Raw genomic sequence first — 17,367 nt, 5'->3', positions numbered from 1 at the left:
AACTGTAGTAAGGAATCTCTTGCATTTCTCCTGTTAGCTTAGAAACCTGAATTTCAGAGACCTTAAAGAATCAAGTTCAACTCCCTCAATTTGCAAATGAATCTGTGAAGGCTCAGGAAAGCCAAGAGATTTGACCAAGCAGCTACAGAAATGGGGTTCATGCTGATATTACAACTGATGTTAAGCATTCTGAAGACTTCAGTACTTCATAGCCTCCTTTGTTGGTATTTTTGAAGAGAGATGCGTTATTGGTATTTATGGGAGCCAAGTTTAAGCTAAATGTTAACGTAAGTGAAAGATACAGCAAGGTGAATACAGACTTCATTTGACTACTAGCACAAAACACCTGTGTTCTTTGCTCTCCCTTCCGTGGGAAGCTGCACTGAGTTGTCAGTAGCAGCTCTGAGCTTATGAGCATTTAGAAAGAACAAATGGAGAACCATGAACTGTTTGGTGAAGGTCAGGTTGAAGTGTAAAAGGGAAAGCAGGTATCTAATTCCTATCAGGCTAGGTGCTGTATCTCCAGATGTACAGTTGCCTGGTGACCCCTCATTCAAGTCCCTAAGAGGGACTGTATGCTCTGACTGGCATCCCTGCCAAGGTAGCAACATCAAGGAAGAGATTTTTCCCTTCTATTTCCTGGGGTATAGTTACAAATATTTGTCAGATTAAAAAGGAGCAACATGTGAGTAAGGGTGATTTTGAGCTTGAGCCTCAGGTACTTGCTTAGTGGTACAAGCTTATTAGATTTGTGGACAGATTGTATATTTACATCTCCATCTTTGGATTTGCAGCTGGCCCGACGCCTTCCAGCACGGGTACAGGGGTATCCGTGGAGACTCACATACAGCACATTAGAGCATGGGACCAGTTTGAAAACTCTCTATCGGAAGTCAGCATCCCTAGACAGTCCTGTCCTGTTGGTCATCAAAGATATGGATAATCAGGTGAGGCTTGTTCATCTCACAGAAAACATTTTGTGATGACGATGTTCAAACTTACACAATAGTAAAGAGGCCAGTGTAAGAACTTGCCATCATCCAGAGTTCATAGCTAGCAGGACTTTGCCACATACACTTCATAGGTCTTTGTTGGTTTTTCTTTGCTGAAGTATTTTTTTTTTAAGATTTTATTTACTTATTTGACACAGAGGTCACAAGTAGGCAGAGAGAGAGCAAGAGATGGAGGGGAGGCAGGCTCCCCACTGAGTAGGGAGCCTGATGCAGGACTTGATCCCAGGACCCCAAGGTCATGACCTGAGCCCAATGCAGAGGCTTAATCCACTGAGCCACCCAGGCGTCCCTTGCTGAAGTATTTTAAAGTAAATCCCAATTATTATGTCATCTCACCCCAATATACTTCCAGATGTATCTATAGAAAAAAATGGAGTGTATTTCCAAATACAGTTACATAAAGGAATTCTTTTTTCCTGTGCTCGCCGTATAGTAGGAAGCAATAATGATATTCTGCAACCTAAAGCTGGAAAAGCTGGACAGAAGTCAAGTCTGGATTGGCAGATAGTGCAGAAAAAAGTTCCAGTGCCATACCAGAACTCTTTACAGGTAGCTGAACTAGTGCCCACAAACCTTGCCTGCGTGCTTGCCCAGATGGAGAGCAAGTCAGGGCTGAAGTGTGTGGCACCTGAAGGACCCAACGGTTACAAGGGATATTCTGTACCATTGCTCCTCGCCCTTTCTCTTGGTCTTGGAGGCAGTAGTGAATTCTAGATATTAGCCCCATGCACCCGGACTAGTATTCTGTCAGCATGGATGTGAGTGGAATCTGGGCGGTTTTCTTTCATATACTACCCACTCCGGTTTTTGCTCCACAAAAGGAAGACATCTTTCAAGATTTAGTCATTTCAGTTTGGTCTCTGCTATAGCAAGAAGAATTTTCTTTACATTTTTAAGATGTAGATGTCATTCTTTTCTCTTTCTGGCATTGAAGCAGGTTTTGTTCAACAGCTTTTCACTTATTCATATGTTGAGAAAATGTATGAGTGCCTGTTGTATTTGGGGCACTATGAAGCATTGCTTGCTCTGAAGCTATATGATTGTGGGCATTTTAGGGAAGTTGATATTTGCGATCATAATTTGTCTTGGGAGAAATTAGCAGAGAGATGGGGGTACTGGAGGCACTGTCTTTCTCAACTCTGATCTTTCCTGTGACTTTATTGCTGTGTTATTATAGATAAAGAATTGTGAGGATTAGTTTACCTATTATCATTGTTGTTATTACTTCTTTTTTTTTTTTTAGATTTTATTTATTTATTTGACAGAGAGAGATTACAAGTAGGCAGAGAGAGAGAGGAGGAAGCAGGCTCCCCGCTGAGAAGAGAGCCCAATGCGGGACTCGATCCCAGGACCCTGAGATCATGACCTGAGCCGAAGGCAGCGGCTCAACCCACTGAGCCACCGAGGCGCCCCTGTTATTACTTCTTGATTGATGACACTTTATTTAAACATTATCCAAGTGGGTACGGTCAGGTTAAAAATTTTTAAATAATAACAACAAAGGCTTAAAATGGAATTACATAGGGATTTAGTGAAATGTTAGAGTTGTTTTATATGAGCTATGGTTAGATGGTTTTATCACATACAAACCCTCATCATAAGTACAGATTAGTTCTACTAATTTACCAAAAGATACCAAGTTTGTTGGGGAATGTGTTGGCAGCACAGAGCAGGAATGCAGCACAATTTCACCTGCACCCAGTGACCCCCCAAGGCAAGAATGTGGCTTTGCTGTGTTTGAGAACAGGGTAGAATAACACCTGTAAATTTATCTGGGAACAAATTATGTAAAATTCTAATTTAAAAGCATTATGTATGTAGAACAGCACCAAAGGGAGCTCTGCAGAATCAATAGTCAGAGAAACAACCATAACTGGTAGAAACTATAAAAACAACAGTCACTTCAAGTCTCTAAAAAACTGCTGTGATATATCCTCAAGGAGTAGGTCCCAAGCACTTCTTATCCCCTACCCAAGACCTATGTTTCAGAGGCTAAATTCCCAGTAAGTATGGCTTGGAGGTGGAGGATTATTTTCTTCTACCCAACCTCTGTTTGTAGGGGATATGCTCTACCTTAGGCATGGTAGAATGAAGGAATATCAAAAGCCCTTGCCGAAGCTCTTAGAGCAGAAGTTCTATGACCAAGAGCTACTACCCCTGCCTGCCACCCTCCTCATAAAATATAAGTGTTCCTCTGAGGGAAGCAGCCACTATGCAGCCCCTGGCTCCCCGCTCTAGGAGAAGAGGCAGATTGTAAGACTTAGAGCTCTGCTAACCTCCTCCCATGAACACACCACGTTACAACTGTACAACAGTTCTCTCTGAAAAGACCTGCAGACTAACAGAACAAATGTTGTATAACGTAGGACGGGGCTGGGAGTGGGGTAGGGTGGGGACAAAAAAAAAAGATGGGTAGGAGGGGCAGAAAAGCAGTCTTGACAGGACTCCGCCCCATCCTCCTAGTGACCCACAAGAGGGAGAGAGATCACAAAACATGCACCTCCTCTCTGAGAAGTGAGGGGTCAAGTCCCACATTAGGCATACCAGCCCATGGGACCTGTACCAGAAAGGCAAGCTCCCAGAACAACGGTCTTTGAAAACAAAGGCTAATTTTGAAAACGAGGCTGATTTTTGGGAGAGCAAGAGGGCTGTAGGAAAGGGAAAATAGCATTGTTGAAGGGCTCACACACAGACTCACTTGCTCTGAGTCTCAACACAGAGGCAATAGCTTGAGAAGCACCTGGGCTACACGTGAGGGAGATTTGTTGACTAGTTGACTAGTTGACTAGTTTCAGAGAGTATACCTGAGAGCAGGGGTCTGGTTTTTGTTTTTTTTACTGCAAACCTGGTGCTGATGGGTGCCATTTTTAGTGCACTCAATTTCCCTTGCTAGTACCACCAGCTCACTCCACATTCCCCTGTGGCTCCAACCCACCGGGCCAGCCATCTGTTCACCCAGCTTGGCCTTTGCCCCGCCATACCCGGCCTTCAGGCTGGCCCCAGCTCTGTGCTCATCCACCACAGCCTCTCGAGACGTAGCACACAGACTTTCCCCAGCCCTGCACTCATCTACTTGTCTACTGTGGCTCCCACCAGATCCCTTGCACAGGCTCCCTGAGCCTGTACTTGTCTACCACACCCCCTGGCCTGTCAGACACAGTGGCTGAACTTGCCCTGGCCTAGCCCCTGTCCACGGCATATCTTTAAAACAAAAACAGACATAGAGCTCTGAAGCTGTCCCCAAAGGAACAGACTTTATTTAGAAGAGTATGGACAAGTTCAAGCCAAAGAGAACCCTAGAAAATGATGACTGTTTGGGGGTAAACAATTAAGAGGAGGCTGGTAACTGCATAAAGACAACAAGCTAAACTGAGGAGCATCTAGTTGAGCAGAGAGAACCAGGAAGAGAGATCGCTAAGGAGGGCCTTCCTAGAGTTAGGAGAAACTTCATAAACTGGCCAAAGAAACTACCCCTGCAGGGAGGGCCCAATTTTAATCAACTTAGACTGTGGAGTAACTTATACCACAAGGCACTGTGGAAAATAGAGCAATCATCAGGCAATGGATGGAGTCTGATTTATACTAACTTAATTCCAGATAAGGTACTGAAATGTTACTTTGATATTGCTCAATTACATTTTCCCATTTTTATGGTAATTTTGTTATAATATTACATTGATATATATTAAAAACCCAATGATAAATTGTGCATTAAGGAGGGCACTTGATGGAATGAACACTGAGTATTATAGGCAACTGATGAATCATTAAATTCTACCTCTGAAGCTAAGAATATGCTATATGTTAATTAAATTGAATTCAAATAAATTTTAAAAAATAAAAAGATTACTACTTCATGTAATGGTTTTCCACTAAAGAAGCTGAGAGAGAAGAGGAGAGCAAATACACATTTGTAGGTTTTATTATATGAATCTTTTTTTGGTTTTTTTGGTTTTACCACTTCTGGCTGTCTCAACTTTTTTTTCCTCCATGGATTCCTTTGTTCTGTTTTTGTTAATATATTAAATTTTTAATGGTATAGACTCAACAATATCATTATATACATACCATAAAATTTCTTTCAAGATAAATGAATAGAGGAGAGAGGGAGTCAAGATGGCGGAGAAGTAGCAGGCTGAGACTACATCAGCTAGCCGGAGATCAGCTAGATAGCTTATCTAAAGATTGCAAACACCTGAAAATCCATCGGCAGATCGAAGAGAAGAACAGCAATTCTGGAAACAGAAAAACAACCACTTTCTGAAAGGTAGGACCGGCGGAGAAGTGAATCCAAAGCAACGGGAAGATAGACCCCGGGGGGAGGGGCCGGCTCCCGGCAAGCGGCGGAGCAACCGCGCACAAAATCAGGACTTTTAAAAGTCTGTTCCGCTGAGGGACATCGCTCCAGAGGCTAAACCTGGACGAAGCCCACGCGGGGTCAGTGTGGCCTCAGGTCCCACAGGGTCACAGAAGGATCGGGGGTGTCTGAGTGTCGCAGAGCTTGCGGGTATTGGAACGGGAAAGCCTGCTACAGAGACAGAGCCGACAGTAAGCTCACAGCTCGGTGTTACCTTGAACCGGTCGCAGGCTCAGTGAGCTCGGAGCGCGGACGGAGGTCAGGCAGACGGGAGTGACCGGGCGCTGTTCTCTGAGGGCTCACTGAGGAGTAGGGCCCTGGGCTCTTGGCTCCTCCGGGAGGGAGACCAGGAGGCCGCCATTTGTATTCCCGTCCTCCGGAACTCTACGGAAAGCGCTCAGGGAACAAAAGCTCCTGAAAGCAAACCCGAGTGGATCACTCACCCCGGCCCCGGGTAAGGGCAGTGTAATTCCGCCTGGGGCAAAGACACTTGAGAATCACTACAACAGGCCCCTCCCCCAGAAGATCAACAAGAAATCCAGCTGAGACCAAGTTCACCTACCAAGGAGTGCGGTTTCAATACCAAGGAGAGCAGCAGAATTCCAGAGGAGGAGAAAGCCAAGCACGAAACTCATGGCATTTTCCCTGTGATTTTTTTTAGTCTTGCAGTTAATTTAATTTTTTTCTTTTTCATTTTTTGTTTTTTTTTTCTCACCTTCAGGTAAAAAAAATTTTTTTTAACTGTTACCTTTTTCTTTTTTAACGATTTTTTACTAGTTTATCTAATATATATACTTTTTCTTTTTTACATTTTTCTTAGGTGTTTTCTTTTTTTTTTTAATTCTTTTCTTTTCTTTTTTTTTTTTTTCTTTTTTTTTCTTTCTTCCTTTTTGAACCTCTTTTTATCCCCTTTCTCCCCCCTCACGATTTTGGATCTCTTCTAATTTGGTTAAAGCATATTTTCCTGGGGTTGTTGCCACCCTTTTAGTATTTTACTTGGCCTTTCATATACTCTTATCTGGACAAAATGACAAGACGGAAAAATTCAACACAAAAAAAAGAACAAGAGGCAGTACTGAAGGCTAGGGACCTAATCAATACAGACATTGGTAATATGTCAGATATAGAGTTCAGAATGACAATTCTCAAGGTTCTAGCCGGGCTCGAAAAAGGCATGGAAGATATTAGAGAAACCCTCTTGGGAGATATAAAAGCCCTTTCTGGAGAAATAAAAGAACTAAAATCTAACCAAGTTGAAATCAAAAAAGCTATTAATGAGTTGTAATAAAAAATGGAGGCTCTCACTGCTAGGATAAATGAGGCAGAAGAAAGAATTAGTGATATAGAAGACCAAATGACAGAGAATAAAGAAGCTGAGCAAAAGAGGGACAAACAGCTACTGGACCACGAGGGGAGAATTCGAGATAAGTGACACCATAAGACGAAACAACATTAGAATAATTGGGATTCCAGAAGAAGAAGAAAGAGAGAGGGGAGCAGAAGGTATACTGGAGAGAATTATTGGGGAGAATTTCCCCAATATGGCAAAGGGAACGAGCATCAAAATTCAGGAGGTTCAGAGAACGCCCCTCAAAATCAATAAGAATAGGCCCACACCCCGTCACCTAATAGTAAAATTTACAAGTCTCAGTGACAAAGAGAAAATCCTGAAAGCAGCCTGGGAAAAGAAGTCTGTAACATACAATGGTAAAAATATTAGATTGGCAGCTGACTTATCCACAGAGACCTGGCAGGCCAGAAAGAGCTGGCATGATATTTTCAGAGCACTAAATGAGAAAAACATGCAGCCAAGAATACTATATCCAGCTAGGCTATCATTGAAAATAGAAAGAGAGATTAAAAGCTTCCAGGACAAACAAAAACTGAAAGAATTTGTAAATACCAAACCAGCTCTATAGGAAATATTGAAAGGGGTCCTCTAAGCAAAGAGAGAGCCTACAAGTGGTAGATCAGAAAGGAACAGAGACCATATACAGTAACAGTCACCTTACAGGCAATACAATGGCACTAAATTCATATCTCTCAATAGTTACCCTGAATGTTAATGGGCTAAATGCCCCTGTCAAAAGACACAGGGTATCAGAATGGATAAAAAAACAAAACCCATCTATATGTTGCCTCCAATAAACTCATTTTAAGCCCGAAGACACCTCCAGATTTAAAGTGAGGGGGTGGAAAAGAATTTACCATGCTAATGGACATCAGAAGAAAGCAGGAGTGGCAATCCTTCTATCAGATCAATTAGATTTTAAGCCAAAGACTATAATAAGAGATGAGGAAGGACACTATATCATACTCAAAAGGTCTGTCCAACAAGAAGATTTAACAATTTTAAATATCTATGCCCCCAACGTGGGAGCAGCCAACTATATAAACCGATTAATAACAAAATCAAAGAAACACATCAACAATAATACAATAATAGTAGGGGACTTTAACACTCCCCTCACTGAAATGGACAGATCATCCAAGCAAAAGATCAGCAAGGAAATAAAGGCCTTAAACGACACACTGGACCAGATGGACATCACGGATATATTCAGAATATTTCATCCCAAAGCAACAGAATACACATTCTTCTCTTGTGCACATGGAATAGATCACATCCTTGGTCCTAAATCAGGACTCAACCAGTATCAAAAGATTGGGATCATTCCCTGCATATTTTCAGACCACAATGCTCTAAAGCTAGAACTCAACCACAAAAGGAAGTTTGGAAAGAACCCAAACACATGGAGACTAAACAGCATCCTTCTAAAGAATGAATGGGTCAACTGGGAAATTAAAGAAGAATTGAAAAAAATCATGGAAACAAATGATAATGAAAACACAGCGGTTCAAAATCTGTGGGAGACAGCAAAGGCAGTCCTGAGAGGAAAATATATAGCGATACAAGCCTTTCTCAAGAAACTAGAAAGGTCTCAGGTACACAACCTAACCCTACACCTAAAGGAGCTGGAAAAAGAACAAGAAAGAAACCCTAAGCCCAGCAGGAGAAGAGAAATCATAAAGATCAGAGCAGAAATCAATGAAATAGAAACCAAAAAAACAATAGAACAAATCAACGAAACTAGGAGCTGGTTCTTTGAAAGAATTAATAAAATTGATAAACCCTGGGCCCGACTTATCAAAAAGAAAAGAGAAAGGACCCAAATAAATAAAATTATTAATGAAAGAGGAGAGATCACAACTAACACCAAAGAAATACAAACTATTATAAGAACATACTATGAGCAACTCTATAAATTTGACAATCTGGAAGAAATGGATGCATTCCTAGAAACATATAAACTACCACAAATGAACCAGGAAGAAATAGAAAGCCTGAACAGACCTATAACCAGTAAGGAGATTGAAACAGTCATTAAAAATCTCCAAACAAACAAAAGCCCAGGGCCAGACGGCTTTCCGGGGGAATTCTACCAAACATTTAAAGAAGAACTAATTCCTATTCTCCTGAAACTGTTCCAAAAAATAGAAATGGAAGGAAAACTTCCAAACTCATTTTATGAGGCCAGCATCACCTTGATCCCAAAACCAGACAAGGATCCCACCAAAAAAGAGAGCTATAGACCAATATCCTTGATGAACACAGATGCGAAAATACTCAACAAAATACTAGCCAATAGGATTCAACAGTACATTAAAAAGATTATTCACCACGACCAAGTGGGATTTATTCCAGGGCTGCAAGGTTGGTTCAACATCCGCAAATCAGTCAATGTGATACAACACATCAATAAAAGAAAGAACAAGAACCATATGATACTCTCAATAGATGCTGAAAAGCATTTGACAAAGTACAGCATCCCTTCCTGATCAAAACTCTTCAAAGTGTAGGGATAGAGGGCACATACCTCAATATCATCAAAGCCATCTATGAAAAACCCACCGCAAATATCATTCTCAATGGAGAAAAACTGAAAGCTTTTCCGCTAAGGTCAGGAACACGGCAGGGATGTCCATTATCACCACTGCTATTCAACATAGTACTAGAGGTCCTAGCCTCAGCAGTCAGACAACAAAAGGAAATTAAAGGCATCCAAATCAGCAAAGAAGAAGTCAAATTATCACTCTTCGCAGATGATATGATACTATATGTGGAAAACCCAAAAGACTCCACTCCAAAACTGTTAGAACTTATACAGGAATTCAGTAAAGTGTCAGGATATAAAATCAATGCACAGAAATCAGTTGCATTTCTCTACACCAACAGCAAGACAGAAGAAAGAGAAATTAAGGAGTCAATCCCATTTACAATTGCATCCAAAACCATAAGATACGTAGGAATAAACTTAACCAAAGACACACAGAATCTATACTCAGAAAACTATAAAGTACTCATGAAAGAAATTGAGGAAGACACAAAGAAATGGAAAAATGTTCCATGCTCCTGGATTGGAGGAATAAATATTGTGAAAATGTCTATGCTACCTAAAGCAATCTACACATTTAACGCAATTCCTATCAAAGTACCATCCATCTTTTTCAAAGAAATGGAACAAGTAATGCTAAAATTTATATGGAACCAGAAAAGACCTCGAATAGCCAAAGGGATATTGAAAAAGAAAGCCAACGTTGGTGGCATCACAATTCCGGACTTCAAGCTCTATTACAAAGCTGTCATCATCAAGACAGCATGGTACTGGCACAAAAACAGACACATAGATCAATGGAACAGAATAGAGAGCCCAGAAATAGACCCTCAACTCTACAGTCAACTAATCTGTGACAAAGCAGGAAAGAATGTCCAATGGAAAAAAGACAGCCTCTTCAATAAATGGTGCTGGGAAAATTGGACAGCCACATACAGAAAAATGAAATTGGACCATTTCCTTACACCACACACAAAAATAGACTTAAAATGGATGAAGGACCTCAATGTGCGAAAGGAATCCATCAAAATCCTTGAGTAGAACACAGGCAGCAACCTCTTCGACCTCTGCCGCAGCAACATCTTCCTAGGAACAACGCCAAAGGCAAGGGAAGCAAGGGAAAAAATGAACTATTGGGATTTCATCAAGATCAAAAGCTTTTGCACAGCAAAGGAAACAGTTAACAAAATCAAAAGACAACAGACAGAATGGGAGAAGATATTTGCAAACGACATATCAGATAAAGGACTAATGTCCAGAATCTATAAAGAACTTAGCAAACTCAACACCCAAAGAACAAATAATCCAATCAAGAAATGGGCAGAGGACATGAACAGACATTTCTGCAAAGAAGACATCCAGATGGCCAACAGACACATGAAAAAGTGCTCCATATCACTCGGCATCAGGGAAATACAAATCAAAACCACAATGAGATATCACCTCACACCAGTCAGAATGGCTAAAATCAACAAGTCAGGAAATGACAGATGCTGGCGAGGATGCGGAGAAAGGAGAACCCTCCTACACTGTTGGTGGGAATGCAAGCTGGTGCAGCCACTCTGGAAAACAGCATGGAGGTTCCTCAAAATGTTGAAAATAGAACTGCCCTATGACCCAGCAATTGCACTATTGGGTATTTACCCTAAAGATACAAACGTAGTGATCCAAAGGGGCACGTGCACCCGAATGTTTATAGCAGCAATGTCCACAATAGCCAAACTATGGAAAGAACCTAGATGTCCATCAACAGATGAATGGATCAAGAAGATGTGGTATATATACACAATGGAATACTATGCAGCCATAAAAAGAAATGAAATCTTGCCATTTGCGACAACATGGATGGAACTAGAGCGTATCATGCTTAGCGAAATAAGTCAAGCAGAGAAAGACAACTATCATATGATCTCCCTGATATGAGGAAGTGGTGATGCAACATGGAGGCTTAAGTGGGTAGGAGAAGAATCAATGAAACAAGATGGGATTGGGAGGGAGACAAACCATAAGTGACTCTTAATCTCACAAAACAAACTGAGGGTTGCCTGGGGGAGGGGGTTTGGGAGAAGGGGGTGGGATTATGGACATTGGGGAGGGTATGTGCTTTGGTGAGTGCTGTGAAGTGTGTAAACCTGGTGATTCACAGACCTGTACCCCTGGGGATAAAAATATATGTTTATAAAAAATAAAAAATTAGTTAAAAAAATTAAAAAAAAAAGATAAATGAATAGAGGAGAAAGTGGACATTTTCTTACATAACCCCAATGCTGTGTACCTAAGAAAATTAACAGTAATTCCTTAGTATCATCCAGCCCCTAATCCTTAAATAGATTTTCAAGATTGCTAGGAAGGTTTTTTAGTTAAGAAAGAATATATTTAGAATCACGAGAGGGTGAAAGTAAGGTAGCTTTTCCTTTTCATTCCAGGAAAGGACCCACTTCCGTCTGCCTATGGCCATTGCCCTTCTGTCCTGTTTTAAGCACATGCTTTTTAAAGTAGATGCCTGTCTCAGTTGTATTTTAGTTTTTTTACTGAAAGATCACCAGGAGAAGGAAATGGATTTTTGATGTTTTTGTTAGTGTTTTGTTTTTATTTGTTCTTAGCAGCTGTAGAGAAGGGTTTAGTAGCAGGAAGTATGAAGAACTTAGTTAGAAAGAGTTTAGAAACTTTTCCCCTACCTAATTTTTAGTATTTCAAGTTGCCAGAAACTAAGTGTAACTGGTGAAGAAGAGAGAGATTCTACCATGGTGATAATCCAATTAAAATAATTTTCAAAAGGGGCGCCTGGGTGGCCCAGTGTGTTAAGCCTCTGCCTTTGGCTCAGGTCATGATCCCAGGGTCTTGGGATCAAGCCTTGAATAGGGCTCTCTGCTCGGCATGGAGCCTGCTTCCCCCTCTTTCTCTGCCTGCCTCTCTGCCTACTTGTGATCTCTGTCTGTTAAATAAATAAATCTTTTAAAAAAATAAAATAATTTTCAAAAGCTACGACATGTTTCAGATAACCTCCATTTAAGGCAGTGTTTCTCCAGTGGGTTTCTGAAGTAGGAGGTGTATGGGAATCACTTAGGGATGTTTGCAAAATATATATGTTCATTCTTGCCAGTCTTACCCTTTGTAAGCACTGGTCAGGATCTGAGCAGGAAGACAGGAAAAGAAACAAAGACAGTGAGAAAAAAGAAGACAGTGAGAAAAAAAAGAAAACAAAAAAAGCAGAAAAATTACTGGTTCAAATACAACTAAATCATCCTGAAAGTCCATAGTCTTATGGCATTTTTATTTTTTCTTAAAAGCCATCTTAAGCCAAGAGATGTTAGATCAGTCATGTTAAGACACAATCCTTTTTTTTTTTTTTTTTAAGATTTTATTTATTTATTTGACAGAGATCACAAATAGGCAGAGAGGCAGGCAGTGAGAGAGAGAGAGGATAGCAGGCTCCCCACTGAGCAGAGAGCCCAATGTGGGGCTTGATCCCCGGACCCTGAGATCATGACCTGAGCTGTAGGGAGAGGCTTAACCTACTGAGCCACCCAGGCGCCCCAAGGACACAATCTTAATAAGCATATTGCCAACTCATTTTTATAAATTGAAAGAAAAATGTATTTTCTCTGGGGAAATTACTGGCCATGAATGCACTTATAAAACACACAGGACACATGATTTTGTTCTTTCAACCACTCACTTCTGTGTGCAAGGTGTATCTTACTGTTTAATGTTCCTAGTATGTCATCTGTATTCACAAGAGGAAATCTGACCCCATAGGGATCTTCAGAAATGTTTTAAAATTGGAACAATTGCTGGCCTTTGACAAATACATTCTCTGAGCCACTTGAGTTCCAATTAGGAATAAGGACATTTTATTTGTTTGTTGGTTGTCTTTTTAACTTAAGAGCTCTAATTTAGTAATGTTCTTTGCTGAAAGAGGTTTAATGATAACTCAGAACAGGATTGTGTTGGAGTATTTCAGAAAGCCATTCTTTGGGAGGTTTGGTTTGAAAAAAGATGTTTCTGTTTTCTTTTGACAGATTTTTGGAGCATATGCAACTCATCCTTTCAAGTTCAGTGACCACTATTATGGCACAGGCGAAACATTTCTGTACACATTTAGCCCCAATTTCAAGGTACCTAAATGGGAGGAATATCCACTGTATTATACTCACTGTTATGTTGTCAGGATCATGGCGGGGGGTGTTGGAGTTGGGGGACGGCACTGGAGCAGCAGCTGTCACACTACCTTATCTGGACGCACGCAAGGCTGGATCTGTTCTTCATGGCTATAGCACACAGACTGCTTTGAGGGTCCCTCCCTGGGCCTTGCAAACTGCTCTTTCACGTGCTCTGGGATCTAGGGAGGGATGATAGCAGGTCAGAGCCAACATGTGCTTGAAGAGGTCTTTCCTACTTTACAACTCCTTTGAAGATCTGGCAATCTCGAGCTTCCTCAGTCAAGGGCTAGTTTCCTTCCACACAGACGTACTATCCCAATAATTCCCTCTTCCCTGATTCTCCAGATTGAAATGTCTGTTCTCTGTCTTGTGTTTGTATCCTTAGGTCTTTAAGTGGAGTGGAGAAAACTCATACTTTATCAATGGAGACATAAGCTCTTTGGAACTTGGTGGTGGAGGGTAAGGTTTTTGTTGTTGTTATTAATTCACTGCCTGACCTGTGAGAGTTTGTTTTAACCGGGGTAACCAATACCTTGTGTCAGATGATTTCAGTTAGGCCATCTCCTTCATTAGGACAGTGGCCCAATGCATGAACCTCAGAGTCCAAGATAAAATGATTTATTTATGTGTCTAAATGAGGGACTGTTATCAGTTGTCTTTTAGGAAAGATGGGTCATTTAAATGTAATAAAGGAAACGTATTGTTTTCCAAGCAGTTTAGGGTTTTGTCTGTTGGTAGCATAAAGGAAACAAGTTGTGGGGAGGGAGGGCAGAAAGTGTGTCACGTGAGACTGAAGTGTTTTCACCTTTTGGTATTTGTGATTATTTCAGCGGACGGTTTGGTTTATGGCTAGATGCTGACTTATACCATGGACGGAGCAACTCTTGCAGCACTTTCAATAATGATATCCTTTCCAAAAAGGAAGACTTCATAGTTCAGGACCTTGAGGTATGGACATTCGAGTGAAACTCACTCAGACTGCCTTAAAATACCACATGATAAAGATCGGGTTCCATCAGCCCTCCTAAAGCTGGCTGGAAGACAGGCCCTGGCCCTCACGGCCACGTCCATACTGCTTTCTTTCCGCCCTCGTCTCGGAGCACGGCCACACCGCAGAGGGATTCTCAAAGGGACATGTGGAAGGCAGACAACGAAGAAAGAGAGTTGAAGTCCGGGTTGTTGAAAGACTTTGTACTCCCATTTCCTTCACATCCATACAGCGAGGAATCAGAATATTTATAGATGTATGAGTTGAATGCAATTTTTATTTTTGGTAACTGTGAAAAAAAAAGATACTGTGGAAATACATACATGCCTTGTGTATTTATCAACATAATTTTCATTACCAAAATGTACAGCCTACTATTGTTTGCCATGGAAAAGATTAGTCTCATTTAGAAAAATTGAAAGTGCTTGGCACTTAAAGGGAATATATGATTTTTTTAAAAATTGTCTTATTTATTATTTCTAGTATATTGTCGAAATGTGTTGGCAGTTTTTTCTTTTAATGTGCAAATCTTGGAATAAAGAAATGTATACATTTTGTGCTATGTTTTGGCAACAAACCCATTTGATTTATATAGTTTTATATTGAAAAAAAATTTTTTTTGCCCTAATTGTTTAGGGTGATAGGTCTTAAGCAGCATATGTATTTGAATAATTCTGAAATTTAAAAACTCATTACCAATGTTTATATTGATTTGACTATTATAGGCCAGCCTTCCATTTAGTCATTAAAAAGGTACATTTTTACTTACTCTGATCATAATTGTGTGAAGAAGCAGCAGCAGCAGCAGCAGCCATTTCTCACAGTCATAAGTTGGTATTTACAGAAATGGGTACCTTTCTGAATCTAGACTTAGAACAATCCCTGCTTTTGAAAAGAAAATGTTTTGTTTCCTACAAGATCATGTGTATTAATAACAAAAACTTTATTTTCGTAGTGTGTTGTGCATAATTTCCCCCAGCTTTTTAAATTAACGAATATGCCTCTGTTTTAAAAGAAACTGAATGTTTTAATTTCTGCATATTTTATATCAAATGAAAAATGTCAAATTAGCCCAATTGTCTTGGTTTCTAGACTCATTTGAGAAAAAGCAATGCAAAGTACATTCATACCAAAATTGGAATTTAAAAAACCCTATTTTTTAACAACCCATTTTCATATCATAAAATACTCTTTGTTAAAAATTATTTTAAAAACCTTGTTAAAAATTAAACAATATTATCGATTGCCAAACTTTTATGAAAGCCAAAGACTGCTAATGGAAAAAGTTTTCAAATAATAGCCAAAGCTGAGAAGTAGTCTGTCATAAATTATATCCCCAGTGATCTCTGAAAGGAAAAATTAAAAACAAGTAGCATTTATATATCTGCATTTTAAAAAAATAAAACCATCTTTATAGAATGTTAGCCTTAAGCTGGCAGAAAATTTCCTTTAAATTATTCTCTTATGTTTGGATATTTATGAAAGAGAACAAATTACCAAGTGGCCTCCTGTCAGATCAGCAACTCATTCACCCTACTCACATTCCATGCAAGTTTAAATGAATTCTGTTAAATCTTAAATATGTTATCTGGGTGTGCTTTCACCCAAGTTCTCCTATTGAGAACTCTGGATTAACAACATATTGACAGTTTAACCTTAATCTGCTTGTTAAATGATGTGTTGGTGTGAGATATCAGGAATGTCTCATGATGATCAAGTTTAGCATTTATGCCATTTGCAACCATAGGCTATTAACGAACAAAATGGTCATTTTGCATATAGTTCACTCCTACCTAGTTTAGTCCATGATACTATACTTGTGAGAGCATATCCAGATGCTGTGTTCTCTATTTAAAACAGTATTGTCCAATCAGAAATGTGTGGCCCTTCATTTATGGATATTGAGTATATGTAATGCAGTGCTAGCCCAGTATTTTCAATAAAGGAATTTATGCATCCAGTGTGATTTCTTTCCCGAGGATTAATTCAACAGGTATTTATTGGATGCTAGAGGTTCTCCATGTGTGAGAGGATGATGAAATATCCAAAATTAAACAAGGTCCAGTGCTCATGTTTTTATTGCTGCCTTGGAAAGCCCCTTTTTGTTCCCATTAGCCTCCCTCTTGTTCTCCAATCAGTTCATTAAAACTCCTGTTAGCTCTTGAGCCAGTTTCTCTGTTCTTAATCCTTCTAGATGTTCTTTGAATAGTGACCCCCTCTTTTTAACATCTCTCTTGATCTACTTCCTAGTATCCATGAAGGATCTTACCCTCTCATTAGTTTTTCTGATCCCAGGCATCCTGTCTTCTAGCCCTAAAGACGAAGACCTCAGTCTTCACTGCTTCTCAATTCCTCAGTTTATGAGTCTACATTAAAACACTAGAGTGGGAGGGGGCAACCTAATGGCTCACTAGACTCTGTTGAAAATGATTTAGATATATCCCCATGCTATGAGTCACCAGGGACATCCTGATGAGCATGAGAAGTATTACTGCCCTTCATTTGATGTTCTTTTCTTTAATTACTTATAAACTTCTAAAGGCATGTGAAACAAGACTAGTAAAAGGAGAAAACCCTAACCTCAGAGCATCACATCCTCTACTCCTACCTCCTTGCCTGTGACTGTTATCCACAGTGATCCCCTAACAGAAGTGTCTTTACTAAAAAAATTAGGCTTTCCAATTCACTCCAAAAACTAAAATTCACTCCGATTCACTGCTTGCCTATTTCAAATCTAGTGATTCAGAATAAAAAGTAGATAGGGCCTCCTTGGTGTGGTCAGTCAAACCACCAAAATGGTGTTTCTTGATAGAATCTCTTTGAGGACCTATTGTTTATTTTTCTAGGTCAGTGCTGCTCCATAGAACATTCTATGATGATGGAAATTTCCATGACTTTTTCACTATCCCTTATACTAGCTATTAGCTACCATACTAGTGTTGAACACTTG

The 17,367-nt window shown here is 40.0% G+C and overlaps 1 protein-coding gene across 18 annotated transcripts in view; it reads left to right on the top strand.

Moving 5' to 3' along the window:
• The window catches only part of NCOA7 (nuclear receptor coactivator 7), a 162,577-nt gene extending 146,199 nt beyond the window's left edge, over positions 1–16,378 (top strand). For 16 of the 18 annotated variants that reach the window (XM_082729918.1, XM_082729901.1, XM_082729915.1 and 13 more), the window contains 4 exons: positions 795–947; positions 13,289–13,384; positions 13,815–13,888; positions 14,260–16,378. In XM_082729918.1, coding sequence (XP_082586044.1) covers positions 795–947; positions 13,289–13,384; positions 13,815–13,888; positions 14,260–14,395 — 459 coding nt within the window. In that variant the 3' untranslated portion in view covers positions 14,396–16,378. Of the gene's footprint in view, positions 1–37; positions 245–794; positions 948–13,288; positions 13,385–13,814; positions 13,889–14,259 lie in introns of those variants that run through there. The other 2 variants (XM_082729907.1, XM_082729905.1) reach the window with 2 other exon arrangements.
• The last annotated feature ends 989 nt before the right edge of the window (positions 16,379–17,367 follow it).

The sequence above is a fragment of the Mustela nivalis genome, assembly GCF_964662115.1.
Source record: "Mustela nivalis genome assembly, chromosome: 5".
NCBI lineage: Eukaryota > Metazoa > Chordata > Mammalia > Carnivora > Mustelidae > Mustela > Mustela nivalis.
The sequence above is the reverse complement of the archived record's forward strand: the minus strand, read 5'-3'. Positions and strand labels throughout refer to the sequence as shown.